Genomic DNA, 25919 nt, shown 5'->3' on the forward strand with positions numbered 1-25919 from the left:
CACATTTGAGAACCGCGGGGACGTCCAGAGACGGTGTGGAGCTGTGTTAGCTGGGACCCCGGGCCGGCCGCTTTTGGCAGAGTAACGTGCCCCACCTTCGGGGCATGGTTGCCCGGCTGATGTCCCCCAGATGGTACCTGGAGGCGCGAGTAGGGCCCGGTAACATCTACCAAGCACTAAGGCGTGGCTGCGGGTCTCACGGCTGGCCGGACGGGACTTGGGATCCCTGCCCCTGCTGGACGCTGAGGGACACGCCCCGCGGGAGCGCAGGTTCCTGCTTTCCCGAGACTGCGCCCAGACCCAGGGTTCTTCCGAGTCAAGGCCCTGCATTGCTTGCCATCGGTTGGGTGGGAAGCCCAGGACAGCCCTATCGACGTTGACGCCCGAGCTTTGGAACTCTTGTCCAGCCCACCCACCCCGAACCCAGGGCTGCACCTGGAGTTGCTACCACCCTCAAACTCCAGCAGCAACCCAGACTCTTGCTGGGGACCGGTTCTGCGCCTTGTCCCCGCCTCTGTGTCCCCATTGGTCAGTCTCGCGGAGGAGGCCGGGCTGAAGAGCTGCACGGACGGCTCTGCAGCTACACCGTAACTAGCAGGTCTGCCGGCCGGGATCGCCACCGAGCTCGCCCGCTGCCCGTGCCCGCTACGTCGTCAGCTGGCTAGCCCGGCGGCAACAGACGATTAGCCTGCAATCCCAGTCTCTGCTGTATCTTCTGCCCCGTGGCAGCGGCGGTCGCTTCCCCACTTCCCGAAGTCCAGGCAGTTGCTGCGAGTAGGGAGATCTAGGGATTTCGCTGTGAGCTCAGGAGACGCCCGCTGTGTCTCGCGGACCTCGGAGCTCAGCCCGCTGCTCGCCGGCTGGGCGTTCCCCCGGCCGTGCCGCGAAGCGGATGCGCGCCTGCTGAGCGCCCCGACCGGCCCGCGATGGCCGCGAGCCCCCGACCGCTCTGGCTCCTGGGCCTGGCGCTGTGCGCGCTGGGAGGTAGCCCCGGCCCGCACGCCCTGCACGGCTGTCCTCAGGGTCGGCTGGGCGCTCCCGAGCACCGAGACATGCAGCGTGAGATTCTAGCGGTGCTCGGTTTGCCCGGGCCACCCAGGCGACGCGCACCACCCGCCGCTGCCCGGCTGCCAGCATCGGCCCCGCTCTTCATGCTGGACCTCTACCACTCCATGGTCAGCGACAACGACGAGTACGGTGGGTCCCCCGACCCGCACCTGGGCCACGCCGACCTGGTAATGAGCTTCGTCAACATGGGTGAGTGTGGGAGGCGCCTGATGGCGTCAGGAACCCTGGATGTCGAGGAGGAAGTGACAGTGTCCTCAGACTGGCTGCTCTGGGAGTGAATTGGGCAGCAGGAGAGTGCGCGCATCCTTGGACAGTGCCAGAACCTGCCCCGAACAGGAAGTCAGGGATCAGTGGACAGGACCTGTGGGGCAGTGGTCAGGAAATGGAAAGTCTAGGGGTGGCCCAGGTTCCCTGAGATGAGAGGTGGACAGGAGCAGGGAAGATGTGGACTTCCAGGAGAATTCATTCACCCTGTCTCCAACCACACCCAGGCTTAGGAATCTGGTGATGTTGGGACCCACCAAGTGATGTTGGGTGGCACCAGGAAGACTGTTGGGTCCTTAGAAGACTGGTGAGTAAACCGAGGCAGTGATGCTGTCACTGTGAAAAGGGCAGTCAGTACTAAGGAGAGGGACAAAGTTCAGCGTGAAAACCCGTGGTCATCATCAAAGTGACCAGAGCTGACCCACGAGCCTGAGTCCACACACCTCCATGTGCAGCACTGAGCCTGTGGGTGGAGTGTGCTGTCAGGGAGGGGCTGGGGAAGGAGTGGACAGGCAGCTCTGGGACCTGGGCTGTGGCCTGGCAGGGAGTGAGTGTCCAGGCCTGTGAATGACCCAAGGAGCAGCTTAGACCCTCTTCTTTCCCCCAGAAAAAGCGTGGCTCTTCCTGTCTGCAGAAATCTCTCTAAACTGAGTCTGAGTTCTAAAGCTCTCAAAGACATTTCCCCCCACTACTCTTGAATGTAGAGTCATGAGTATTTACTGTTGGTCATGTCCTCCAGCCACTTTGCCTCCCGTCTGTGTCTAGTGACAGGCAGGGGTCTGAGCTGGGACAGGCAGCAGACGAGGTCTGGGGACCAGCTGATGGGGTGAGAGCAGGGACAGGACCCTTGCCATGGCTGCCAGCCCCCTCCACACACAGCATCACTGCCAGTGCTTCCAGCAACCTGTGAACCACCGTGGCCTACATCCCCACCACCCAGGGAGGACAGAGGGGCCCAAAGAGGCAAGGGTACCCCTAGGATAGGCAGCTTCTATGGCCCAGCCAGGACAAGCTTAGATTGTCAGGGCTGTGGATTCCAAATCCCATCTTCTTCCTACCTCATCTCTGCATGTCCTCCATTGGGATCTGGGCCTCCAACACTGTTTGGGATTAACAAGCAGGTCTTTGTGCAGCCTTGGCTGTGGGTGGCACCCTCAGAAGGGCCTTCTTTATTCTGATGCACTCGCCGCACTCTAGAACTCTCTCAGCTAGAGTAGTTTTAACTGGTAATTACCAAGGCTGTATGTGGGGATTAGACACGAACCAGGATTCCTTCTGTGTTGGAGGCCCAGACCCAACCCCAAAGGCTGGGCCCCAGAACCACGGTGGGGTCTAATAGCAGAGTTGCTGTGGTGCTGACGGGCACACCCAGCTCCCCACTGCTTCCTCCAGCTCCACCTCTCCTGACAGCCTCATCTGGCCCCAGGAAGTGAGGCCAGTCCTTCCAGGTCCCCGGCTGTTGATGGCAGCCTGTGAGACCTAGAGCTGAGGTCTTATGACGGTCTCCGCCAAAGCTCAGGCCCCCTGAAGAGCAAGTGCCTTGGGAAGCCCCACATGATTTGCAGGCCCTGTGTTGGGCGTCAGGACTGTGGTCAGAGCTGGTGGCCCTGCTCCACTTGTCTTCCCAGCTCTGCCCGTAGACCCTTAACTCCCCTGGGTCAGGATGAAGGAATGGGACTGTTACTGTGTGGAGCAGAGGGATCCTGTCCCTGGTCTCCCTGTGCTCAGGCAGGGGAGCGCCGAGGCTCTTGTACCACCACCTGGCCTGCCCTAGTTCCTGCGTGTCTGCATCCGCGTCCCGGCGTCCCTTCCGTTATCTGTACCTCTGCTTTCTCCTCCAGTCTGCAGTGGTGATGCTGGAAAAATGAGGCGCCTCCCAGCCCTGATCCTGGGGCTCTGTGTTAGAGGAACCTTCTCACAGCTCTGCCCCACCGCCAGGCTTGAGCCCTTCAGGCCTGCCTGGCCTCTCCGGAGGGAGGAGGGATGGAGGGAGGGAGAGAGGAAGGACCAACTCTGCTCCTTCTTCCAGAATCCTTCCCCACCCTGCGTGAGTGGAGAGGCAGGTGCCTGTGTTCCAGACAGAGACACTGAGGGACAAAGAGCACTAGCAGGCAGTAGTCTAGGTGAGACTGATGGCGCCATCTGCACTTCTGTTCTGACCCTTCCCTGAACCAGACTAACTTATTCCTGTGGTCCCAGCTGCCAGGGACAGGGGTGGTGATGAACTGAGGTTGGATCTGGGAGAATCAGGGCTGAGTGAAAATTTGGGCCTTGGGTGAGACCTGCCCTGTGACCTTGAAGGATGATGCTTCTCCCCATGGGGATCAGGTCTCTTCCTTTGGTCCTTCTTCTTTTTTTTTTTTTTTTTTTGGGGGGGGGTATTAGGGATTGAACTCGGGGCACTTAACCACCTCCACTTCCCTTTTTTATATTTTATTTAGAGATAGGATCTCGCTGAGTTACTTAGGGCTTTGCTAAATTGCTGAAGTTGGTTTTGAACTTTGAATCCTCCTGCCTCAGCTTCCTGAGCCACTGGGATTACAGGTGTGTGCCACTGTGCCAGCCTTTGATTCTATACTAGGGAATTTTTCACTTTTCCCATTCACTCATTCATTCAACAAAGAGTTATTAGTACCTGTAATATGTCAGGCCCAATTCTAGTTGCTAGGGATATAACTATGCTGACCTTCTAGTGGGAGAGACAAATAATAAATGCATGAGCCACATAGATAATTGTCAGGTGTGCTAGACTGACCCTCCCCTTCCCTGAGCAATAGCAAGGTATCAGGACTGGATCAAGAAATTCTGACTTAGGTGTTGACAGACAGAATTTGCATCCTGACTCAGACACCTACTCTCAATGTGATCAGGGCTTTCTTGTTCACCTGTTCAAGTCTCAGTTTCCTCCACTGTAAAATGGAGTTGCTCATTTTATGAGGCTGTCAAAGGTTGTGTGAGATGCTATGCAGTGATGTGCACATGCCCAGAACCTCCACATCCCTTTCAACATTTGCATCTTACAATTGCTGTCACAATTGGTTTTTAAAAGAGATTAGAGTCAAGTGCAGCAGCACATGACTGTAATTCCAGTGACTCATGAGGTTGAGATAGGAGGATCTCAAGTTCGAAGCCAGCCTTAGCAACTTAGTGAGACCTGTCTCAAAAAATAAAGTGCCCCTGGGTTAGTTTAGATCCTCAGTACCAACAGAGAGAGGGAGAGGGAAGGAGGGAGGGAGGGAGGGAGGGAGGGAGAGAGAGAGAGATTTTAGGTGATTTTCCCAAGGCCACATAGAAGGTCATCTCCATGCCTCCACATCCTGGGGCCTGGCCCATCTTCAAATGCAGTGAATGCTGCTTAATTGGACAAAATATGAATGTGGGTTCTAAACTGAGAATTCTGTTTTTAAAATGTCTTTGTTGTTCTGAGATTTATAGAAGTAAAGCATACTCACTATATAAACTTTAGACCATACAGAGCAAAAGAATATCCGTGTCTCCTCTGGGAATCTCATTCCTATCAACCAGTCTCCCAAGCAACTACTTTCTGATTTCTATCACCATAGATTCATTTGGCCCATTTTATAAACTTCATATAAATGGAATCATATGATGGATGATCTTGTGTCTAGTGAGTCTGGCACTAGACAGAATTTTTTAAGAGTCACTCTTGTCATTTCTGTAGTTTTTGTTTTATCACGGAATTGTATTGCATGAATAGACCACTTTGTCCTTATTAATTTATTCTCGTTCTCTCTCTCTCTCTCTCTTTCTCTCTCTCTCTCTCTCTCTCTCTCTCTCTCTGTACTAGAGATTGAACCCAGGAGTGTTCAACTACTGAGCTACATCCCAGCCCCTTTCATATTTTACTTTGAGACAGGGTCTCCCTGAGTTGCCCAGGCTGGCCTCCAACTTGCAATCCTCCTCCCTCAGCCTTAACTCCCTGTATTACACCACAGTGCCTGGCTTGATTTGTTTTTATTAATGGACATTTTCAAAAATATTTTTTAGTTGTAGATGGACACAATGCCTTTATTCTATGATTTTTATGCGGTGCTGAGGATCGAACCCAGAGTCTCACACACGCTAGGCGAATGCACTACCACTGAGCCACAACCCCAGCCTGATTAATGGACATTTTAGTGGTTTTCAGTTTTTGTTTATTACAAATAAAGCAACTCTGAATATTGTGTGTTTGTGTGTGTGTGTGCGATGCTGAAGATGACCTCAGAACTTTGTGTGCATTAGGCAAGTGCTCTACCACTAAGCTGATTCCACAGCCCTGAACATTCTTGTACACATCTTTCTATGGATATATTAAACCTGAACTCTAATCCTGAGAGAGCCACTTGGGAGCTTCTGAGATGCTAGAGAGGTTGCCTAGAGTCTCTTAACCTCAGTTTCCATACTTTTAAGATGCAGGAAGCAAAGCCAAACTCCCAGGTTTGTGCAGTACAAAGTTTATGTGCATTGTGACCAACTGGACACCTGACACATGGCAGGAACTTAATGAACTCCATCCTATCTCTATACTCTTGCTCATTTTATACCCTCTGCACAGAATATACTTGCCTCCATTTCTGGTTGTCAAAATTCTACCCCTCTTTTAAAAGGGAGTAGACCAGAGTTTCCATAAATCTCACTGTCCCCAGCACCAACTCCATCCTGGACAGACAGACTCCTTTAGTGATAGAAATCCCATCCTTCATTGTGTCCATTTCTCTTAGAATCCTGGTCTCTCTCTGCCTGTATGATTCAGGGGCACATCTAACCCCTCTTTCTTCTGGCCTTTGGGAAACCCTGAACAAATCTGAAAAATCTTAACTCTCCCCCATGTACCCCAACTCCTGCGTGGCAGGTGCTCGGGCAGACCGGCAGACTCGAAGGAAACAGGAGTGCAGCAGGGAGTGGGAGCATCCAGAGCCAGTGAAGGAGTCTGGGCCAGGTGGGGACAGAGTGAAGCCAGCCCTCCCTGTCACGGTGGTGTTCAAATGGGTGCAGCATCTCCCTCTCCTGGGACCCCGAGTTCCACTGGGCCCTGCCTGCAGGAAGGTGTTTTCAGCAGGCATTCTAGGGACACATGTTGACAGAAGGACCTAGTTGACAGGTAAAACCTCCCACATCTCAATATCACCACCTTAACTCCAGGGCCACTCACTTCACATTGACTCCAAGTCTGAAAGTCCACATTATGTGTCCCTAGCCTCTCATGTGACCTCCACAAAATCTCTGCCCTTCCTGGGCCTCAGTTTCCCCACCTCTCCAGGGTTGCCCTGCAGGCCTTCCCAGCTCTGATCAAAGAATGTGCCTACCCACTGCCCACTGAGGGTTCCTCCAGGAGTGAGTCATAGGGTGGGGAGGAACACCCGGCCCACCTCCTCACAGAAGCCTCTTCTCCACAGGCAAGAGGGGATGTGCCACTGGACCAAGTCTTTCTGGAAAATTCCCACAGTTCAGTTCTTTCCTGGGTTTCAACTGGCGGAATCGTGCGTCCTAACTCTTGCTCCGAACTCTTCAGAACTATTTTTGACCTTGGCAGGCTTGATGTGGTGTCCTGTGCGGGTGTTCCCTTTTAATTTGGGGTCTGAAGCCATCTGAGGACTGGATCAGTAATTATGTGTACAGAGTCATTTATGGAAACAGCTCTTGAAGAAAGTCAGTAGTGAGACCCGGCTGAAAATACCTCAGAAAGAACCTCTTCTCCACAGTGCCGAGGTTTCTGGTGGGAGAAACCCCCTCAGGATGCAAAATCAATAGGTCATCAGTTCCATGGCTCTTCCAGCCTGCAGGGGCTGTGGAGACCAGGGTCTTTTCTTAGATCTGAAGTGGGGCTCCTGCAGCCTTTGTTACCAGCAGGACTAGCTAGACAGGCCTAGCCTGTCTGCCTTCAGGGCCCCAGGGAGCCCATCCCTACCCTCAGGGGCCAGGCTGGCTCGGAGAGGAGACAAGTCCCACAGCAACATGAAAACATCAGTGACCTCTGACGAAGACATGCTGCCATGTGGAAGTCACCCTCAGATCAGCAACTGTGCCCCAGCCCAAGAGACTGTGAGTGCTGGACCCTGAGCCACCGTCCTAGAGACAACAAGCAGCCCTAGGGAAGAACAGGCAGGCGCTTCCTCTTTAGGCCCCTGGAACTCAGGGGGCCCAATGAGCAGGCTGCTGGAAGCCTCCCATGTCCCTCCCTCATGTTCAGCCGTTGACCTCAAAGAGCCCACCATCCTGCGGGGCAGCTAAGCCAGGGACATGAACTCTGGCACAGGGAAAAGAAGGCAAAGCAATATTGGGGTCTGTGAAGGGTCAGAGGAGGCTCCTTAGTGGGACTGAGAGCAAAGTAGCCTTTAGACATTGTAGGAAGAGACAGCCCAGGAGAGGGTGGCCTGCAAGGGATGTCTGGGGGGAGGTGCCCACAGGCAGAAGGCACCAGAGGCCATAGCAGACAGACAGCGGGGCCAGCTCAGGGAGGACCTGGAGCACACAGCTAAGCCTAGGCTCCTCCGTGGGCCTCCAAGGCTGGAAGGATTGGAGGGGAGGCTGACGGGCCCATCAGAAAATGGTCCTCCTGACAGCTTCACTGAGCTGGAGGAGGAGGAGGCTGTCTTTTGAATCTGACTTATGTTGAGAAACAAGACAGGTCACCTGGGTGAGTCTAATTTTGTCCAGGAAACAAAGCTAGCCCATGCTTTGTTGGTGTCAGGCAGAGGGACACGGGTTTTGGCATCTGGAAGTCCATCCTGTGAGTGGTGGGCACAGGGCCCTAGAGTGGACAGGCAGAATGTGGACAGTGCTGTGCCAGGGAGGCTGCCTGCTGCCCTCAGTGGGCCTTTCCTGGAAGCATGAGATCTGGAGGTGGTTTGATCAGACTGTAGGCAGCTGAGGGTTCTGTGATTATTTATTTTCTCAAAGCTACAGTAGTGCAGTTCAGAAAGAACCTCTTTATTTCCCCATGTAGAGATTTGTAGAAGGTTGCAGTATCTGTCCCTAGCTCTCAATCCATGTCCCTCCAGCCTATGTGTCTCTAGGAGCTGGCTGTCAAGACTCCCTGTGTTTCAATTCACAATAGACAAACTATGGAACCAGCCTAGGTGCCTATCAATGGATGAATGGCTAAAGAAAATGTGATGTGGTGTATACACATAATGGAGCTCAGAACTTCAACTCTACTACAAAGCAATAATAACAAAAACGGCATGGTATTGGTACCAATATAGACAGGTAGATCAATGGTACAGAATAGAGGACATGGACACAAACCCAAATAAATACATTTTTCTCATACTAGACAAAGGTGCCAAAAATATGCAATGGAGAAAAGAAAGCATCTTCAACAAATGGTGCTGGGAAAACTGGAAATCCATTTGCAGCAGAATAAAACTAAACCCCTATCTCTCACCCTGCACAAAAATCAAGTCAAAATGGATCAAGGACCTCGGAATCAGACCAGAGACCCTTCATCTTATAGAAGAAAAAGTAGGTCCAAATCTTCAACATGTTGGCTTAGGATCAGACTTCCTTAACAGGATTCCCATAGCACAAGAAATAAAAGCAAGAATCAATAACTAGGATAGATTCAAACTAAAAAGCTTTCTCTCAGAAAAGGAAACTATCAGCAATGCGAAGAGAGAACCTACAGAGTAGGAGAAAATCTTTGCCACTCAAATTTCAGATAAAGCACTAATTTCCAGAATATATAAAGAATTAAAAAAACTCTACACAAAGAATACAAATAATCCAATTAACAAATGGGGTAAGGAAATGAATAGACACTTCACTGAAGAAGATCTACAAGCAATCAACAGATATATGAAAAAATGTTCAACATTTCTAGTAATAAGAGAAATGCAAATCAAAACTACCCTAAGATTCCATCTCACCCCAATTAGAATGGTGATTATCAAGAACACAAGCAACATTAGGTGTTGGTGAGGATGTGGGGAAAAAGGTACACTCATACATTGCTGGTGGGGCTGCAAATTAGTGCAGCCACTCTGGAAAGCAGTGTGGAGATTCCTCAGAAAGCTTGGAATGGAACCACCATTTGATCCAGCTATCCTACTCCTCGGCCTATACCCAAAGGACTTAAAATCAGTATACTACAGAGATACAGCCACATCAATGTTCATAGCGGCTTAAATCACAATAGCCAGATTGTGGAACCAACCTAGATGTCCTTCAATTGATGAATGAATAAAGAAATTGTGGTATATATATACAATGGAATATTACTCAGCTATAAAGAATAATAAAATTAAGACATTTGCAGGCAAATGGATGAAATTGGAGAATATCATGTTAAGTGAGATAAGCCAACCTCAAAAATCCAAAAGAGGAATGGTCTCACTGATAAGCGGATGATGACACATAATGGGGGGTGGGAGGGGGGCAAGAATGGAGGAAGGAGGGACTGTATAGAGGGAAAAGAGGGGTGGGAGGGTGGGGGGGAGGAAAAAATAACAGAATGAATCAAACACCATTACCCTATGTAAATGCATGAAAATGCAAATGGTGTGCTGTTACTCATGTACAAACAGAAACAACATGTGTCCCATTTGTTTACAATAAAAATATATTAAAAAAAAGGAAAGAAAAGTGAAATTATGTTATTTGCAGGAAAATGGATGGAACTAGAGGCCATTTGGTAAGCAAAATAAGCCAAACTCAGAAGGTTAAGAGTTTTGTTTTCTCTCATATGTGTGAAGCTAGAGAGAGAGAGAGAGAGAAAAGAAAGGTGGTGAGCGTGGGAAGGGATCTCATGAAAATCAGAGGGAGATCAGTAGAGGAAAGGGACCAGGAGGTGAAAGGCAGGGAGGGGGAAGGGATGGGGGTGATATTGGTCGAGTTACATTATTACACTGTGCACATGTAAGACTATGTAACAATAAATCTCACCATTGTGTACAACCCTAATGCACCAGTTAAAATTTTTTGGAAAGGATTCCCTGTGGTTGCTGGAAACTATAGTTGCTTTGTGACCCAAGTGGCATCTAGCTCACCTTCCAGGGTCATGAACTTTAACATCAGCAGCAATTGAACTTTATAATATTCTTCCTAGGTTACGGGACTTTTTTTTTTTTTTTTTTTTTTTTTTTTTGTGGTGCTAGGGATTCGAACCCAGGGCCTTGTGCTTGCGAGGCAAGCACTCTACCAACTGAGCTATCTCCCCAGCCCAACAGGACTTCTTTGAATTGCGGGCTGAGTTCTTTGAGGCTGATGTACAGAATTTCTTACAGATGAACTGGCCTGGCCTGTCACTCCACACTCCTTTTGTACACTTCGGTCCCTGACCACTAGATTCCAGCCACCACAGCCTCCTTGATGTTTCTCAAACACACAAAGGGCCTTTGCATCTCGGGTCCCTGCTTGGATCCTCTTCCTCTATTTCTTCATCCACTGCTTGCTTTTCCTAATAGAGACTTCCAGGACCAGGTTATAAAATAATGAATGAATCACCAGCATTATCCAAAGCCAGTAGTTCTTGACCAAGAATGATTTTGCTTTCCTGGGAATATTGAGCAATATCTGGAATAATTTTTGGTTGTTACAACTAAGGAGGGGAAGGGAGTTCTGTTAACATCTAATGGGCAGCGGTCAGGATCTTGCTAAACATCCTACAAGACACAGGATGCTGGCCGTAACAAAGAGTGTCTGGCCCAAAATGTCAGCAGAGCCAAAGCCAAGGAAACTGTCCGAAGGTGAATAAAGTTTGATGATGAACTTGCAGATATTAACATACATGTTTCTGTGTATTTTCCATACTCCAGTTGTCCGTTCTTTGGTCATTATGAAGCCCCTTAATGTTGGCTTTAGTACTCTTATTTATCTATTTTGTGGGTCCTGGGGATTGAACCCAGAGGTGCTTAACCTCTGAGCCACATCTCCAGCCCTTCTTTTTTTTTTGGTGGTGCTGGGGATTGAACAAAGGGCCTTGTGCTTACAAGGCAAGCACTCTACCAACTGAGCTATCTCCCCAGGCCTCCAGCCTTTCTTATTTTGTATTTTGAGGCAAGGTCTTGCTAAATTACTTAGGGCCTCAATAAGTTACTGAGGCTGACTTTGAACTTGGAGTCCTCCTGCCTCAGCCTCGTACATATTCTGTAAGAAGAAGAAAAAAATCATGAGGGCTGGGGTTGTGGCTCAGTGGTAGATAGAGTGCTTGCCTAGCATGTGTGAGGCACGGGGTTCGATTCTCAGCACCACATAAAAATAAATAAATAAAAATAAAGGTTCATCCGCAACCAAAAATATATATTTTAAAAAAATGAACTCAAACTGATATTTTTAATTCAAATTTAGAATTATAGGCTTTTATTTAAATTCTTAGGTCTTATATTTTTATCTATCTTCTTTTATATTGAATAATTTGATCGATCCTAACAACATTGACATAATAATGGTTTGCTTTATCCTGTAATTATATATGCAAAATATAATACACATATAGAAGCTAAAGAATAACATCATTGCAGTAATGTGATTATTGAAACAATTTAAGATTTATATTTAGTTTATTTTGTTCTTAAGCTACTCTACTAGGAATGGATATACAATCAAATAACTGGATTTATTTATTTATTGATTTATGATACTGGGCATTTAACCCAGGGGTGCTTTATCACTGAGCTACATCACCAATTCTTTTTATTTTTTTATTTTGAGACAGGGTCTCCCTAAGTTGCTTAGAGTCTCACTAAGTTGCTTAGGACCTTGCTAAATTGCTGAGACTGGCCTCAAACTTGAGATCCTCCCTGTCTCAGCCTTCTGAGCCACTGGGATTATAGGTGTGGGTCATTGGGCCCCACTCCAAATTCTGTTTTTAAATCACTTAAAATAATTCTTCAATGTGTGGTCAAGCTACCAACTCAAAACCCAGTGAGTTCATTTGCTTTACTTTGTATTTTGCTCTTTATTCTTGTATTTTGAATTGATTTTGTTTCATACTTATATGAAATCTTTACAAAATCTACAAAACAAGGAACATTCAGAGCCGACCATCTCCATCTCCTACACTGTTCCTGTTCCCTTCTTCCCCCAAAAGGTCAATATTTTTAATTGGTTTATTAGTTTGTTGCTTATCTCTCTATTTAAAATATACAATTATAGCCAGGTATGGTGGTGGAGACCTGTTATCCCAGTGACTCAGGAGGCTAAGGCAAGAAGATTGTAAGTTCAAGGCTGGCCTCAGCAACTTAGAGAGGGCCGGTCTCAAAATAAAAAACAAAAAGGGCTGTGGATGTGGCTCAGTGGTTAAGCACCCCTGGGTTTAATCCCAAATAACAAACAAACAAAAAAAGATGTGATCATTAGGAGAAGAATATATAAGAAATTTCTGTACTATTCTTGCAACTTTTCTTGAAATCTAAATAATCTAAAATTATTTCAAAATAAAGCTGAAAACATAAATAAAATGGTCCTCCATATACTCTCTGTGTTATTTCCAATCACACCCTTTCTTTATGTCCTCCGTGGTACTTATCACATACACTGATCTTGTTGGTTTACTTGGTTTTTATCTAACTTCCTGGGTGGAAGGGTCTGTCTTTTGACCGCAGTGATTCCTATGCCTACATAGTGACTTGCATACAATATGCTCAGCTTCCAAATGTGTTCAGTAAGTGATTAATACTCCTGGATGTGACCAGGAAAAATGAATGGGAAAGTCATTGATCTTAATGAAAACTTCAGAATGATGAGAAGGAAAACAGAATTAGGAATCTTTTCCCACATCCCCAAAGTGAAATTATGGGACTCCTGAAATTAGCAATTCCTGCCTCAGATTTTGCAAATGGGGGAAATAATTTGCTATTCAGAAACCTTGCTCCAAACATCAATGGTCCCTTACTGGTCCACCTTGGAGAGAGGAGTCCTGGCAGGACATATCTTAGATGGTTGGAATCCAGGACAGTGACTGGGTAGAGGGCACCCTCCCTATACCTGTCTGATCTCCCAGGAACCCAGGGATGAACTTTCTACAGCCAGCATTAGAATTTGGGAAAACCCAAGAAATCACTTTGTACAGACCTCTGCCTTTCCATGAATTCCCTCTGTGGACCCTCAACCCAGAGCGTGGCATGATTTGATTTTGTGTTGTGTATTCAGACACCTGTTTTTTTTTTTTTTTTTGTTTTGTTTTTAAGCAATCACAGTGGTGGGCCACCATGGTGGAAGGAGCCCAGCTGGAAGCCAGGACTCTTGGTTTCCATTCCCACATGTGGTATATAAAAGTGCAAGTTGTGGGCTAGGCATATGGCTCAATGGTAGAGTGCTGGCCTAGCACTGGGTTTGATACCCAGCAAAAAAAAAAAAAAAAAAAAAAAAGTGTAAGTTGTACTTGGTGCTCTCTGTCTGAGCCAGAACCCGGAGGCTGTCCCAGTAGTGTGCAGTCCTGACATCTTTGAGAGATTCCAGACCTTGGGTATGTGGTGGGGGCTGAGCATGCACTGAGAAGGAAATGCCCCTGGATAATATGTCAGAAGCATCTACTGGAGCATAACCAGGTACCAATGACAGTAACAAACCTGGCTCTTTACAGTTTCCATTTAGCCCTATATCAAAGGATCATTTTGCACATGTAGACACTGAGCCCAAAAGGTTAAGTGCTGTCACTAATGTCAGGTGGGTGAGGAGACATCTGGAAGCCATTCAGAGGTCTTTCTGTTGAACTATTTTCTCACTCCACTCTTTAATTTAGGGAAAAAAAAAAAAAAAAAAGTGGATGCCTCGCTTCCCCCACCCCATGGCTTTCGAGTCTCAGACACGGCCTCTTGGTGAGCTGCCTGGATGCTATCACTTTATTTAGTTTGGAAATTAGAAGTGCCACCCCTCCTGCTTCCTAAGGAATGGCCATCACTCCTGTCCCATAGTCCTTGTCTTTTCACAACACTGTGTGGAAAGGATACCAGTGTCCCCACTTCACAGACAGGGAGACTTCCACACAATGGAAGTGGCTGGTGGCTAACAGGGTCAGAACTGGGGCCAGGAGCACCAGCCACTGGCCAGATCAGCTACACTTCTCAGTGCTGTCTGAGATGCTAAAATAGAGACTGCCTTCCCCAGAACTACCAGAGGAAAATCCAGGTCCCTATAAATGCTCTTACATAATACCAGCTCTGTGGATCCAAAGGAGCAGTCACTGGGCAACCATGGATCCATACAGTTCAGCAAAGAAAGGGCTTCCTTCAGCCAGTTCCAGTAACATCTGTTTCAATGCTGCACCTCAGGAAGTTTTATCAACATCAGATGAAATTCATTGTTTTCCTAAAAATTTCCAAACTTCTAATGCTTGCCTGGAAGAGCCAGGCTGGGCAGTTTCCTGGGCTGGAATTCCTGCTTGGTTTATTGATTTCACAAACCCATGACACAGACGTTCAGAAGTTGAATAAGATTGTTTTGAGACAGTCTACATAGGTCACATGGTCATCAAGGGATGGTGGCTACCGAGCTTGGGAGCCAAAGAGCTGGCAGATTTGTGGATTGTTCCTTCAGTCCCCAGACCCAAGAGGGAGCCCCCAGGTGAATGTACCTGTCAACTCCACTGTGACATGGGGGCAGGTGTACACAATGATGCTTTGAAAGAGGTCAGGAGAATAGAGTGTTTGAGGAATCTTCCTTCGTTGTCTGTCTCACATCCTGTGACAGCCAACAGCCTGAACCTATTTCATCTTAAAAATCAGGAATTCTTCCCTAGCCATGTAACAGAGGTATCTGTGCAGTTCCTAAAGCCACTGAAATTGTTACCAAAGTTGTATGCGTATAATTGTCTATAGAGAGGGCACTTGGGTGTAGTTATTCATGGCACAAGAATCACTCAGCAAACGTCCAGAACCCTACCCTCAATGCTATCTGCCTATGGGGGAGGGACCTGGACCTCTCCCTTGTCACACTGCCTCTGAAGCAGCCAAGCCCTCAGGTTGGCATGCACTGTGTGCACAGCGCCCTAATGTTCAATGGGACACTGCCCATTCCATTCCATTTCTCCTCCCTGGGCTGGGGATGAAGCCTCCCATCTGCTCCTACTCTAACATGCCTATCCCCTGACCCCACCCAGCACAGCTGTGTGCCTGTCCATTCCTGGACCAGGGATGATATGTGGGGACCACAAAGACAGGAAGTGCTTCCCACATCCATCTGGCAGCTCAGCCTGATGCTTTTTAAAACCTGACCTGTGGTCACTGAGCCCAGCAACCACAGAGGGTTTTAAAAAGACTCAGAAACGTATAATTAAAATCTCAGTGTTGGGATTTAGGGAAGGCACTGGGCAACTCCCACCCTGCTTTCCGGAAACACAGATTTTTGACATTTGCAAGTGACAGGGAGCTAAAATAAGATTGCCCTAAATATACCATCCTGGGCAGGTCTGTGCAGCTGGGCAAATTATGCCACAGCCGTGGCCTTTGCCCAGATGGCTGGGCCAGTCCCACCACTGGCCCCACCTTGCCTCTCACCCCCTGCCTGCCTTTCACCCTTCACTCTTGCCTGCACAGCGTTCTCCACTCCGCCTCTAAGACCACGCTGCTGCCTATGGGCCAGAGTCATAGCCTTGCCCCCAGCCCAGGGCTCCATCTCCCCAAAGTGGCTCAGTCAGACCCCCTGCTGCCCAGAGAGTGAATCTGTGGGTGACCCCCAGCACCCCTCACCAATAAACACCACACCCCTCTACCTAGAGCACACCTGCCACCTTACCACCCACAGAGATACCTTCCCATTTATCAAGGCCAGCTCAGATGTCACCACCCCAGGGGAGGGACCCTCTGACTTCCCAGCACTTGAATAGAACTTTCCAGGAGCTTGTCATTCCTACCTTGGTGTTCCTTGTTTCTTTCTCTCTCCCTCCTTCCTCCTTCCCCTTGTCCTTGGTCCTTTGTCTCTTGTGATTTCTGGCAGCGGTTGTCCCTCCCTACCCTTAGGTCCTTCCACCCTCAGCTTTGCTCCACTGGCCTCTCCCCTGCAGGGCCCTCTCCTTGGACACTGAGGCTAATCTGTACTCAAACCTCGTGGCCTAGCTCAGCTGTGAGATCTGACCTTCCTCCTTCCCCCACCTCCCATCCAGGAACGAGGACAGACTCTGGGAAGCCACTGTCCCACTGTAATGCAGCCAGTTATGTCCCTGCCCACCAGGTTCACCCATGGGACTAATGCTTCTTCTGCCTTGAGTTCCATGTCCAGCTCCCCTTTATCCTGGGAGTTCCCAGAGGAGAGCCTTCTGCTCTTTCATCGTGGATCCCAGGGCCATCAAGGAGACAAGGTAGCACTGGGTGAGTCTTAGGCTTGACCTCTTGAGCACGTCTGTACCAGGCTCTGTGTTCAGAGTGCTCCCCCAGCAGAGCCAGGAACAAACCCACGTGTCCAGGTAGAAGCTGGCCCCATACAGGCTGCCCAGGGCCCTTTGAAGGACAGTCAATAAATAGGGGCAGCTAACAGTTGACTCTGCCCATTCTGGAGCCTGAACCACACCAACCATGAGTGACTGCCTGGCTCCCACCATCTTTTCCAGTGGAGCGTGACCGAGCCCTGGGCCACCAGGAGCCCCACTGGAAGGAGTTCCACTTTGATCTGACCCAGATCCCAGCAGGGGAGGCTGTCACGGCTGCAGAGTTCCGGGTCTACAAGCTGCCCAGCACCCGCCCGCTCAACAGCACGCTCCGCATCAGCATGTTCCAGGTGGTCCAGGAGCACTCCAACAGGTGCCTTCCCTTGGCCCAGGCACCCTCCCCGCTTGTGGGCTCGTTCGTCACCAGCATCTGGCAGTGTGGCCTGCCCCTCCTAGCAGGAAGGGGCATTTTCCAGAGGAGGAAAGGGAAGCTTCCTGGGAGAAGAGCCTCAGAGATGGGAAAGATGCTGGGCCAGAAAGTCCCTGACCTGCCGTCCTGCTGTGGGTCCCTGGTGGGTCACCGAGCCACTGAGTCTGTTTCTCACTTGCACAGTACCATGTTTGACATGGTTATCAGTGAAATAAGGCACAGAAAGAGCTCAGAGTCAGGGCAGGACAGACATCCCAGGAGAGGTCCCCTAGGTGGCATGAGACACAGAGGCATCTGGGCTGCCCTCAGCCATTGGTTAATTGTTCTTTCGTGTCCACAGGGAGTCTGACTTGTTCTTTTTGGATCTTCAGACGCTCCGAGCTGGGGACGAGGGCTGGCTGGTGCTGGATGTCACAGCAGCCAGTGACCGCTGGTTGCTGAACCGTAACAAGGACCTGGGACTCCGCCTCTATGTGGAAACTGAGGATGGTGAGGCTCAGGGGCTGGGCTGGGCGAGCTCCCCTGGGGCTCCCAGGAAGCTATGCCAGCTGAGGCCTCCAGCATTGTCCAAAGTGGCCTTGCTGGGTCCTGGGCACCTGGCCTTTCTCTGCTGTGCCCACTGTGAGGACTCAGTGGGTAGAGAGAGTGGGGTCCTGGGCACAAGGATGCCCTCAGCCAGGGCCGCTTTCCCTCCCCTCCTTCTGAGGGACGTCTGAGCTGGAGTCCATGAGTCCTTCCCTTTCCCCAGGAAGGGGCAGCTCCCCCTGCAAGAAGCTCTCCACACTGGCAGTTCCTGCGCTCCCAGAGCAGTAGGGGGAGCAGAGGGTGAAGCCACCCTCAAGCCGAGTGAGGGGCCATGGTTGGGATCCCAAGTCTGTGAGGTCCTAAGTTGGCGAAATCAACAGGTTACTGACCTTTCCAAGCCTGTTCCTCATCCACAGAATGAGGCTCCCTCCCTCATTCACACACAGGGATTTGGGGCAGCATGCCTCGATGCCAGGCAGTGGATGGAGAGGCCAAGGCAAGCACAAGACCGGCCTGTCTGAGGTCCAGTGAGAGGGCCACGTGGAGGAGCAGAAGGCAGGAGGGAGACCTTGGAAGGAGACTGAGAGGGTGGGCAAGGGTCGCTGTGAGTCAGGGTAAACACCTGGGCAAGGCATTTGAGGTTTGCAGAGTAGTAGAGCAGCAATGAGGGATGGCAGGATGTGACAAAGGTTTTCTAAAAAGAACCCTCTGGGACATTCCCCTCTCAAGGAGGCAGAGCTTAACTCGCCGCAGGTGGGTGGGACGTGCACTCACTGCAGGTCGTCAGCAGAAATAAACCAGTGTGCGCTCCTGGCACCACTGAGTGCTCAGTGAGGGGCGCTGTCACCATTAAACACCGTCCCAGTCAGGTCACCCTGCAGTGCCCTAGCTCCTGAGTCTCTGGAAGCTCGGCAGCGTTTGGGGTTTCGGTGGGAGCAGACGCGGCGGCAGGGATAGTGGTGGCGCCCCCACGCGGAGGGCGCCCTCCCTGCTCTGTGATGCGCTGCGGCGGCGGCCGGAGGAGCGCTCTCCGGTGCAGCCGGCCTGTCCCGGACTCGGGCCCCACCGATCACCGCGGCGCTGCGGCTCCGCGTCCCTGCCGGTCGCTCGGGACCAGCGCTGTCCTAGGGTTGCGCCCGCCGCTTCATTACCAGCCCTCGGTCCCGCGCCCAGTTCTACACGCACCCGGCGGCGACTGTAAAGGACCTCCGCAACTGGGCGACCGTCAGCTCGGGGGCTTCGGGCTCTGCGGGATCTCCGAGAACCTGATCGCCGCGCGCTGAGGACCGTCGTGAAGACCTGAAGGTGGTGAGCAGCAACGTGGGCGTGGACGACTTGGCCTGGGCCTCTTATTGGCCACCCAGCAGGTCCGCCGCGTGGACCGCTCCGACCTGGGCGAAAACACGCTGTGTGAGCAGCAGTACCTGGAGGGCGAGCTGGACCTGGAGCCGACGCCGCGGGGCACCGTGGCCGAGCGCATCCAGCGGGCGGCGCCGGGTGCACGCCTTCTAGGCGCCCACCCGCTACGGCTCGCTGGTGCAGGAAGGCGGCGCACTCATCAGGTAACACCCCGACGGCGGCCTGGCCATCCTGAGCTACCGCGAAAGGTGAGAGAGTTCCAGGGCCAGCTCTCCCTCCTGGAGCACGCCATCGGGGCGGACTTCCCCTTGGCGAAGGGCTGGAAGGCCGACCGCGCGGGCAACGTGATCCTCAAGGAACTTCAAAGTGCCCACGTGCAAGGCTGCGGATGTCACGGTGGTGCAGGTGGAAAAAATCGTGGACGTGAGGACTCTGCTTCCTGGAGACATCCACGTTCCCAACATTTATGTAGTTCGCGTGATAAAGGGACCGAAATACAGAAAAGAATCTGAGCGTTTAGGCCTGCGGAGTGAGGAAGATGGGAAAGCCCTGCTGGGAGCCGACACAAGGACTTGCATCTTGCAACGCAAATTTGAGGACCACATGTGTGCCAATGTGGACATCGGAATCTCTCTGCTGACCAGCAACTTCATCAGCCCTGACGTGACAGTTCATCTTTTGCCGCCCGCAGCAACAATCCCGCCGGAAGGAATCGGAGGTGGACTGGGAATGAACTACTTCTATTTCTGAGCTGCTTCCTTGCTTACTTGCTTGTTCACTAGTTTATAGAGGAAGAGAGGCTTTGCTTAGAGGAAGAGAGGCATTGAGAGGAAGAGAGGCTTTGCTTAGAGGAAGAGACGCTTTGCTTAGAAGAAGAGAAACTTTGCTTAGAGGAAGAGAGGTTTTGCTTAGAGGAAGAGAGGCTTTGCTTAATTTTAGAGGTGCTATGCTTTCAGAGAGGCTACGCTTTCAGAGGAGCTATTTCTTAGAGGTCTGCTTCTTAGAGTCCTGCATCCTGCAACCTGCAACCTAGAGGTGTGTGCTTAGTCACGCGTTCTGCGATCTCCTCCCAGGCGAAGAGAACGTCTTATATACACTAAGGCAGCCAATCAGTTTAGGATTAAGTAGCATGGTTGGAGCATGCGCCACGGTACTAATCAAGAAAGAATGAGGAACGTCTGTTGACCACTAGCGCAGAAGAGACATTAACTAATCAGGCAAAAGGTCTTGAGAGATCAGGCCCCGTTAACACTAATTATGCGCCACCTCTTGGCCCAATGCCAGCCGCCATCTTAGAGCTACTTAAACATGTCTCTACATTCATCTGCACAGTGAAAACGGAATCCTGGGCTTGGGTTCGTTTCCATCCAAAGATGAGGTGGATCCAGATGTCATCAACACAGGCGAGCAGACAGTCACTGTGTTCCCCAGGGGGCTGTTTCTTCCTCAGCAATGACTCCTTTGTCATGATTTGTGGGGGACACATTGAGCTGACCACACTGGGCGCCAGGCATTGTTCCAAATATGGCAACCTGGCCAACTGGATGATACCTGCAAAGAAGGTGAAAGGAATGGGCAAAGCCATGGATTTGGTGTCCAGTGACAAGACTTAAGTAGTGGTCACCATGGAGTACTGCACCAATGGAAAGGCTCCTAAAATCATGGGAAAATGCACCTTGCAGCTGAGGGGAAGTGCTGCGTGGACCACATCATCATTGAGAAGATGGTGATTGACATGCGTGGAAATGGGGCTGACACTGGTGGGGCTCTGAGAAGGCTCCACAGTGGGCAAGGTCAGGATCAGCATGGGCTGCGCCTTTGCTGTGTCCCTGAACCTGAAGCCCATGCAGCAGGTGGCAGCATGACACAGGAGCAGCCCAGGCCCAGTGTGTGTAAACCCCTCCAGGGGTCTACTGGGGAGGGAGTCGGTAGCCACCTGAAAGCGCTGCACAGCTCAGGCCTTCTGCCACCAGGTAGACTGTTCTCTCAAGAGGGATGTGACTTTAATTAAAAACCAAAGTGGGGCTGGGGAGATAGTTTAGTCGGTAGAGTGCTTACTTTGTAAGCACAAGGCCCTGATTTGATCCCCAGCACCCAAAAAAAAAAAAAAAGGAGGAGGTTGGGCTGCAGCGAAGGCAGTTGGCGGTGCAGCTGCTGCGCCTGTGATGGGGGCGGACTTTCCCGTTGTGTGCCTGGAGCTTTGAGCCAGGCCAGGCCTCGCAGGCCTTTTTCAGCGGTCGCCCCTGGCTCCCCCTGCACTGCCCGAGGCCCGCCATGGCCCAGCAGAGAGCTCTGCCCCTGGCAGCTCAAGGATGACGACAAGTCCATCATGGACAACTTCACTGAGATCATCAAGACCGCCAAGGTACGGCTGGAGAGTCCCTGATGAAGCTGATGTCTGACCTCAAGCATTCCTGATCCTCAACAACTTCCCATCAGTGAATGAGGCCATTGACCAGAGAAAACAGCAGCTGCGTGCCCTGCAGGAAGGGTGTGACCGCAAGCTCATCACCTTGAGGGACGAGGTCTCCATTGACCTGTAAGAGCTGGAGGAGGAGTATTATTCGTCCAGCTCAAGTCTTTGCGAAGCTTACCGGAGGCTGGACTTCGACACAGACTCCGTTGATGGCCTCTCAGCCCCTCTGCTGGCGTCCCCGGAGCCCAGTGCTGGCCCTCTGCAGGCTGCAGCCCCTGCCCACTTGCACACTGGTGGCTCTGGCCCCACAGAGCATGCCTGAGTCTCCCAGGGTCACTCTTCCCAGGCCCCTGATTTATCAGGAACAAAGCCAAGGGTTTGCTTCTCTCAGCCCCTGCTCCCCATTGAGTACTCTAGGACCCACTGTGGCCTTCTGGAGAGCCTAGCCAGGCCAAAGTCACTGCCCGGGACAGCTGGGAAAGGTTGTTCAGGGTGGTCCATCATCATGTGTAGTCACGACCTTCCTGACTGACCAGGTTGGAGAAAGTGTGTCCTGTTGAGGACCTGGACTGTGGGGGTAGCAATGATGGCTATCAGAAAGACAACCTGAGAATATTATTTAAAATTGGGAGGGGCACTGTAATTTCAGCAACTCAGGAGCCTGAAGCAGGAGGATTGCAAGTTCAAAGCCAGCCTGGGCAAAAAAAAAAAAAAAAAAAAAAAGACCAGGGATGTAGCTCAGCTTAGTGGTAAAGCACCCCTGGGTCCAATCCCCAGTACCAAACAAAACAAAACAAAAAACAAACAACAAAGGGAGGAGCACCAGTGTGCCTGCCGCAGACTGGCTGCCTTAGGGAGGCTGTGTGACGAGGTGGCCCACTCACAAGGCAGCCTGCAGGACTTCTTCCTGAATTCTGCAGTCATGTCTGTTTTGCTACTTTTGTAATGAAACAAATTAAAATACTAAACAAACAAACAACAAAAGGAAAGCGAAGCGCACCGTGCCTCCTGTGAGGACTGCAGAGCTCTCTGCCACATTGTACCATCTCTCACAGGACTTCACGCCGGTGCCTCCCTTTCCATTTTTTTCATTTTTGAGACACGACTTTTCTAAGTTGCCCAGGCTGGCCTGGAACATGCAGGCCTCCTCCCTCCGCTTCCGGGTAGTGTGGATAACAGGCACGTGCACCACACCTGGCTGTAAGGTGTCATTTTATTGCCTTGAAAAAGACACAAACCTAAGTGTGACTTGTGAGTGGAAGTGACGCTGCCCTGGTGAGAGCTTTTCCTTTAGCCACCCCACCCCCCGACTTTTCCTCCAAGGTCCTCCGCGTTTGGTTCCCAGCTTTGTTTCTTGCGTCCTCCCTCATCCTTGCACAGTCCTGGTAGGGAAATGGATGTCTATAGGAGGAAGGCCTGGCTGTCTCCAGGGTACAGGACCTGTGAGTGGGAGAGACCGGGGTGGGGGCAGTTGGTGCTGGCATTCCACCTGGAAGGAGCTTGTACAAATAAACATTCCCTCTGTGCGTCGCCAAAGGCTGCGGTTTATCATAGGAGTTCTAGGAACCTCACCATGGCTTGGGCAGGTTCTTGCCAGTGAAATTGCAGTGTCCCATGCGATCCACACCTCCATAAAGGACCTCCCTTCTGTTGCTTCACAGCCCCAGAGACCCTGCTTCTAGCAGCAGTTCCAGCTTCAGCTGGCATTTCTGAGGACCTCATTAGAGCCCCCCCACACACACACACAAGGAAGTGACAGATCCTGCGATGTGATTGGGGTGGGAATAGCCTGGGACATGAGGGAAGTGGCAGGGAGCCAGGTGGGAGTGGATGGAACATCACTGAGTGCACTGCGTGGCCCCTCCTGGTGCTTCTGGGGGACCTGATCTGCCCTGGGTGTCAGAAGTCCCCAGCTGCGGACCGGGCCGTGGGAGCGCTGCCAGGAGAGTGAGGAGGGAGCCAACCTGAGGGATGGAGCAGGCCTGGCCCACAGCCGGGATTCTCTTGGGGTTTCAACCAAGCCCCTGAATTGTCCCTCATGTGGCTGTGGGGTCACTTGCACTCAGGCTGAGGTGGGGCAGGGGCTGCAGGAAGGATGAGCTGGCACCAGAACAGAGAGAAGTCTTAGGGAGATATGGGGCAAAATGTGGCCTGGCACAGAGTTGGTGTTCCTGAGGGCTTAAGCACTGCCAGGGGACAGGAGAGGCCAGGTGAGCTGCCAGCCCATCTGCCCTAATGTGCAGGCTCACAGATGAGGCAAGGTTGGAGGCTCATGGGGTTCCACACAGGTCCAGGGAGGAAGGCCACAGCACACCTCACATCTCAACACAGGCCAACATGTACCTCAGCTAGTGTAAAGGTGGCATACCACCAGCACCCTCACAGGATCAGGTGGGCAGCAGAGACCTGGGCCCCAGGGTCTCCGGAAGCTCCTACCTTTGCCTTTCTGGGATGGGGTCTGCCCAGAGCTGGGCAAGCTGGGGTCACTGCCAGGTCTGGGCCTTCCCTGCAGCCAGCAGGACCCAAGGCCCTGCCCAAGGATGGGGCAGGCAAAGAGCGGAACTGGTGGAGAAGGGAGACTTTGGCCTGGGGAAGACGTGACCTCTTCAGGCCTGCCAGATGCAGAGCTCTGAGAGATGACCAGCGTCAGTCCCCTTGCCCTGCTGTTCCTACCCAGCCAGGCCACTGCTGAGGAGGGAGCAGCTGCTTGCTTTGGCCCTTGATCAGCTACTGCCCCTCTGGGCCTTAGTTTCTGCTTCTGTAAAGTCCAATCCTTGGGTTGGCCTCATCCAAGGGCCCTCAATCCAGCTCACGTGACTGTGGGAGCCCCCAGTGGTCCCCAGCACCCACCCGGGCCACCCTCAAGGAGCCTGTGCGGGTCTGCGGTGTAACTGGTTTCATGTGCCCTCTGATCTGTACCTACAGACCACAGGAGACCCTGAACACAGCCTGGAGCACGGACGGCCTTCCTGGTCATGTGGTAGCCAGGGCCCAGGGCTCCCGAGGACGGCATCCCGAGGCTGGAGGCTGCCCTGGGTCCGAGGCCACTGTCAGCCAGTCTGTGGGGTCTACTCCAGAGCCCACTGGAGGATCTGTCACCACCCTCCCTGCTCGTTGTCACTCCATCTGTCCCCATGGTGACCTCCCTTGCCTTTTCCCCTGTACCTGTGCCTCTGCCTGGCCATAGCTGCTTCCCCCACTGTGACCCACATGCCCCTCATGGCTTCTCTGTGGGCCAAGTGCCAGAGCCAATGCCTGCAGGTCACAGCCCTGTCTCTGCAGCTCCCAGTCACATTCCTGAGAAGGAGCCTCACAGGCCCAGTTCGTTTGTTTGTGGCAGGTGATGTCATAGGTCAAGGGTTGGTTTCTGGGTTCCATCAAGTGGCCAGTGGACACCTGGTCCGAGGCCCAGCTGCTGAAGGACTGACTTCTGGGTGGATCGTGGGTGGAGCAGGCAGCATCCTTGACCTGTGGTGTGGACTGGAGAACCCGGTGGGCTCCGAGTGGAATCAATAAGCCTGTGTGTACAATGTGCCTATAAAGGTATCGCGTGCGTGATTCTGTGCACACATAATGGGCGTGTGTGGATGGTGTGTGTGTCAGTGCTTGTGACACAGGTGAAATGGACTCACATCAACTGAGCAGCTGTGTTTCAAAAGATGAACACTGAGCAGCTCTCACGTTTCTGTGGCTCAGTGTGAGAAGTGCAGAGCGAAGGGGTCCACGACACGCTCTTTATACCGAAAGCCAGACAAGAACCTCAGGATGAGCTGATGCCCACGGAGCTCAGGGCGTGTCCGCTCCGAGAGGTGTCATCATCTGAAAGCTGTGCAGTGGAGCCGTAGGTCAACCCCCGGGAAAAGGGGTACCTTAGAAAGCTGGAAAAAGGCCCGACTTCTGCCGCGTTGACAGCTGTGTGAGCGTAAATCGGCACAGGAAAGCGCCCAGGAGAAGGAGCGTTAGCCTGCAGGAGTTGGGGAGGGCCTTTCTCTCAAGATTTCCTCTACTGTGGTCATCGCCCCCGGTCACGGTGAAAAACAAGAGGCCATGTGCAGGGGTCCGGCGCAGGGCGGTTCTGGGGCACCTCCAGGGTGAGCTGGCTTTTCATGGCGTCCTCAGCTCTTAGCAGTGGGGGGTGAAATCCCACCTTTGAGGTGCCACTCGTCCGAGGGCCTAGGGCTGAGGCACAGGTCTTGACTCCTGCAGCCTTTTCTTTCTTTAACCACCAGCCTGGCCCAGTGAACCTGAACTCAGGCTGAGCCCTGGATCTGGGTTTTTTTTTTTTCTCTGAGACTTGTCTCTGTCCTCCTGAGCCCAGTGATGGGCACATGGACACCAAGGAGCAGTGACTGTCCTGCTCCTGGGCTGCACTGGGCAGAGTGAGCCCTGCGGTGTGGGGTGGGGGCTGCCATGAGCAGGTGGTGTCATAATTCACACTTCACATCCCAGAGAGTGTGGGTGGAAGACAGCACACGGCCTCTGGTCCTGCCACCAAGGAGGGTGCTCCGGTTCTGAGAGGCATCAACAGTGGACTCTGGTCATCACCGAGTGAC

General features: G+C 51.7%; 1 protein-coding gene and 2 pseudogenes across 4 annotated transcripts in view; all 3 read left to right on the forward strand.

Annotated features, from left to right (window-relative positions):
• Positions 1–26: 26 nt before the first annotated feature.
• LOC306645663 (bone morphogenetic protein 8A-like) overlaps positions 27–25919 on the forward strand; it is a 35601-nt gene continuing 9708 nt past the window's right edge. Inside the window, exons 1-3 of one of the 2 annotated variants that reach the window (XM_079113607.1) lie at positions 27–1257; positions 16820–17009; positions 17407–17555. In XM_079113607.1, the coding sequence (XP_078969733.1) occupies positions 927–1257; positions 16820–17009; positions 17407–17555 (670 nt within the window). In that variant the 5' untranslated portion in view covers positions 27–926. The remainder of the gene's footprint in view (positions 1258–16819; positions 17010–17406; positions 17556–25919) is intronic. The other variant, XM_079113608.1, reaches the window with a different exon arrangement.
• Positions 18294–19950, forward strand: LOC306659689 (succinyl-CoA:3-ketoacid coenzyme A transferase 2, mitochondrial-like; annotated as a pseudogene). The gene is made up of 2 exons (XR_013766832.1): positions 18294–19731; positions 19767–19950. The product of XR_013766832.1 is annotated as a succinyl-CoA:3-ketoacid coenzyme A transferase 2, mitochondrial-like (transcript).
• On the forward strand, positions 20620–24229 carry LOC306653808 (mediator of RNA polymerase II transcription subunit 22-like; annotated as a pseudogene). The gene is made up of 2 exons: positions 20620–20710; positions 21185–24229. The product of its transcript is annotated as a mediator of RNA polymerase II transcription subunit 22-like (transcript).

This window comes from Sciurus vulgaris (assembly GCF_902686455.1).
Source record: "Sciurus vulgaris genome assembly, chromosome: 1".
NCBI lineage: Eukaryota > Metazoa > Chordata > Mammalia > Rodentia > Sciuridae > Sciurus > Sciurus vulgaris.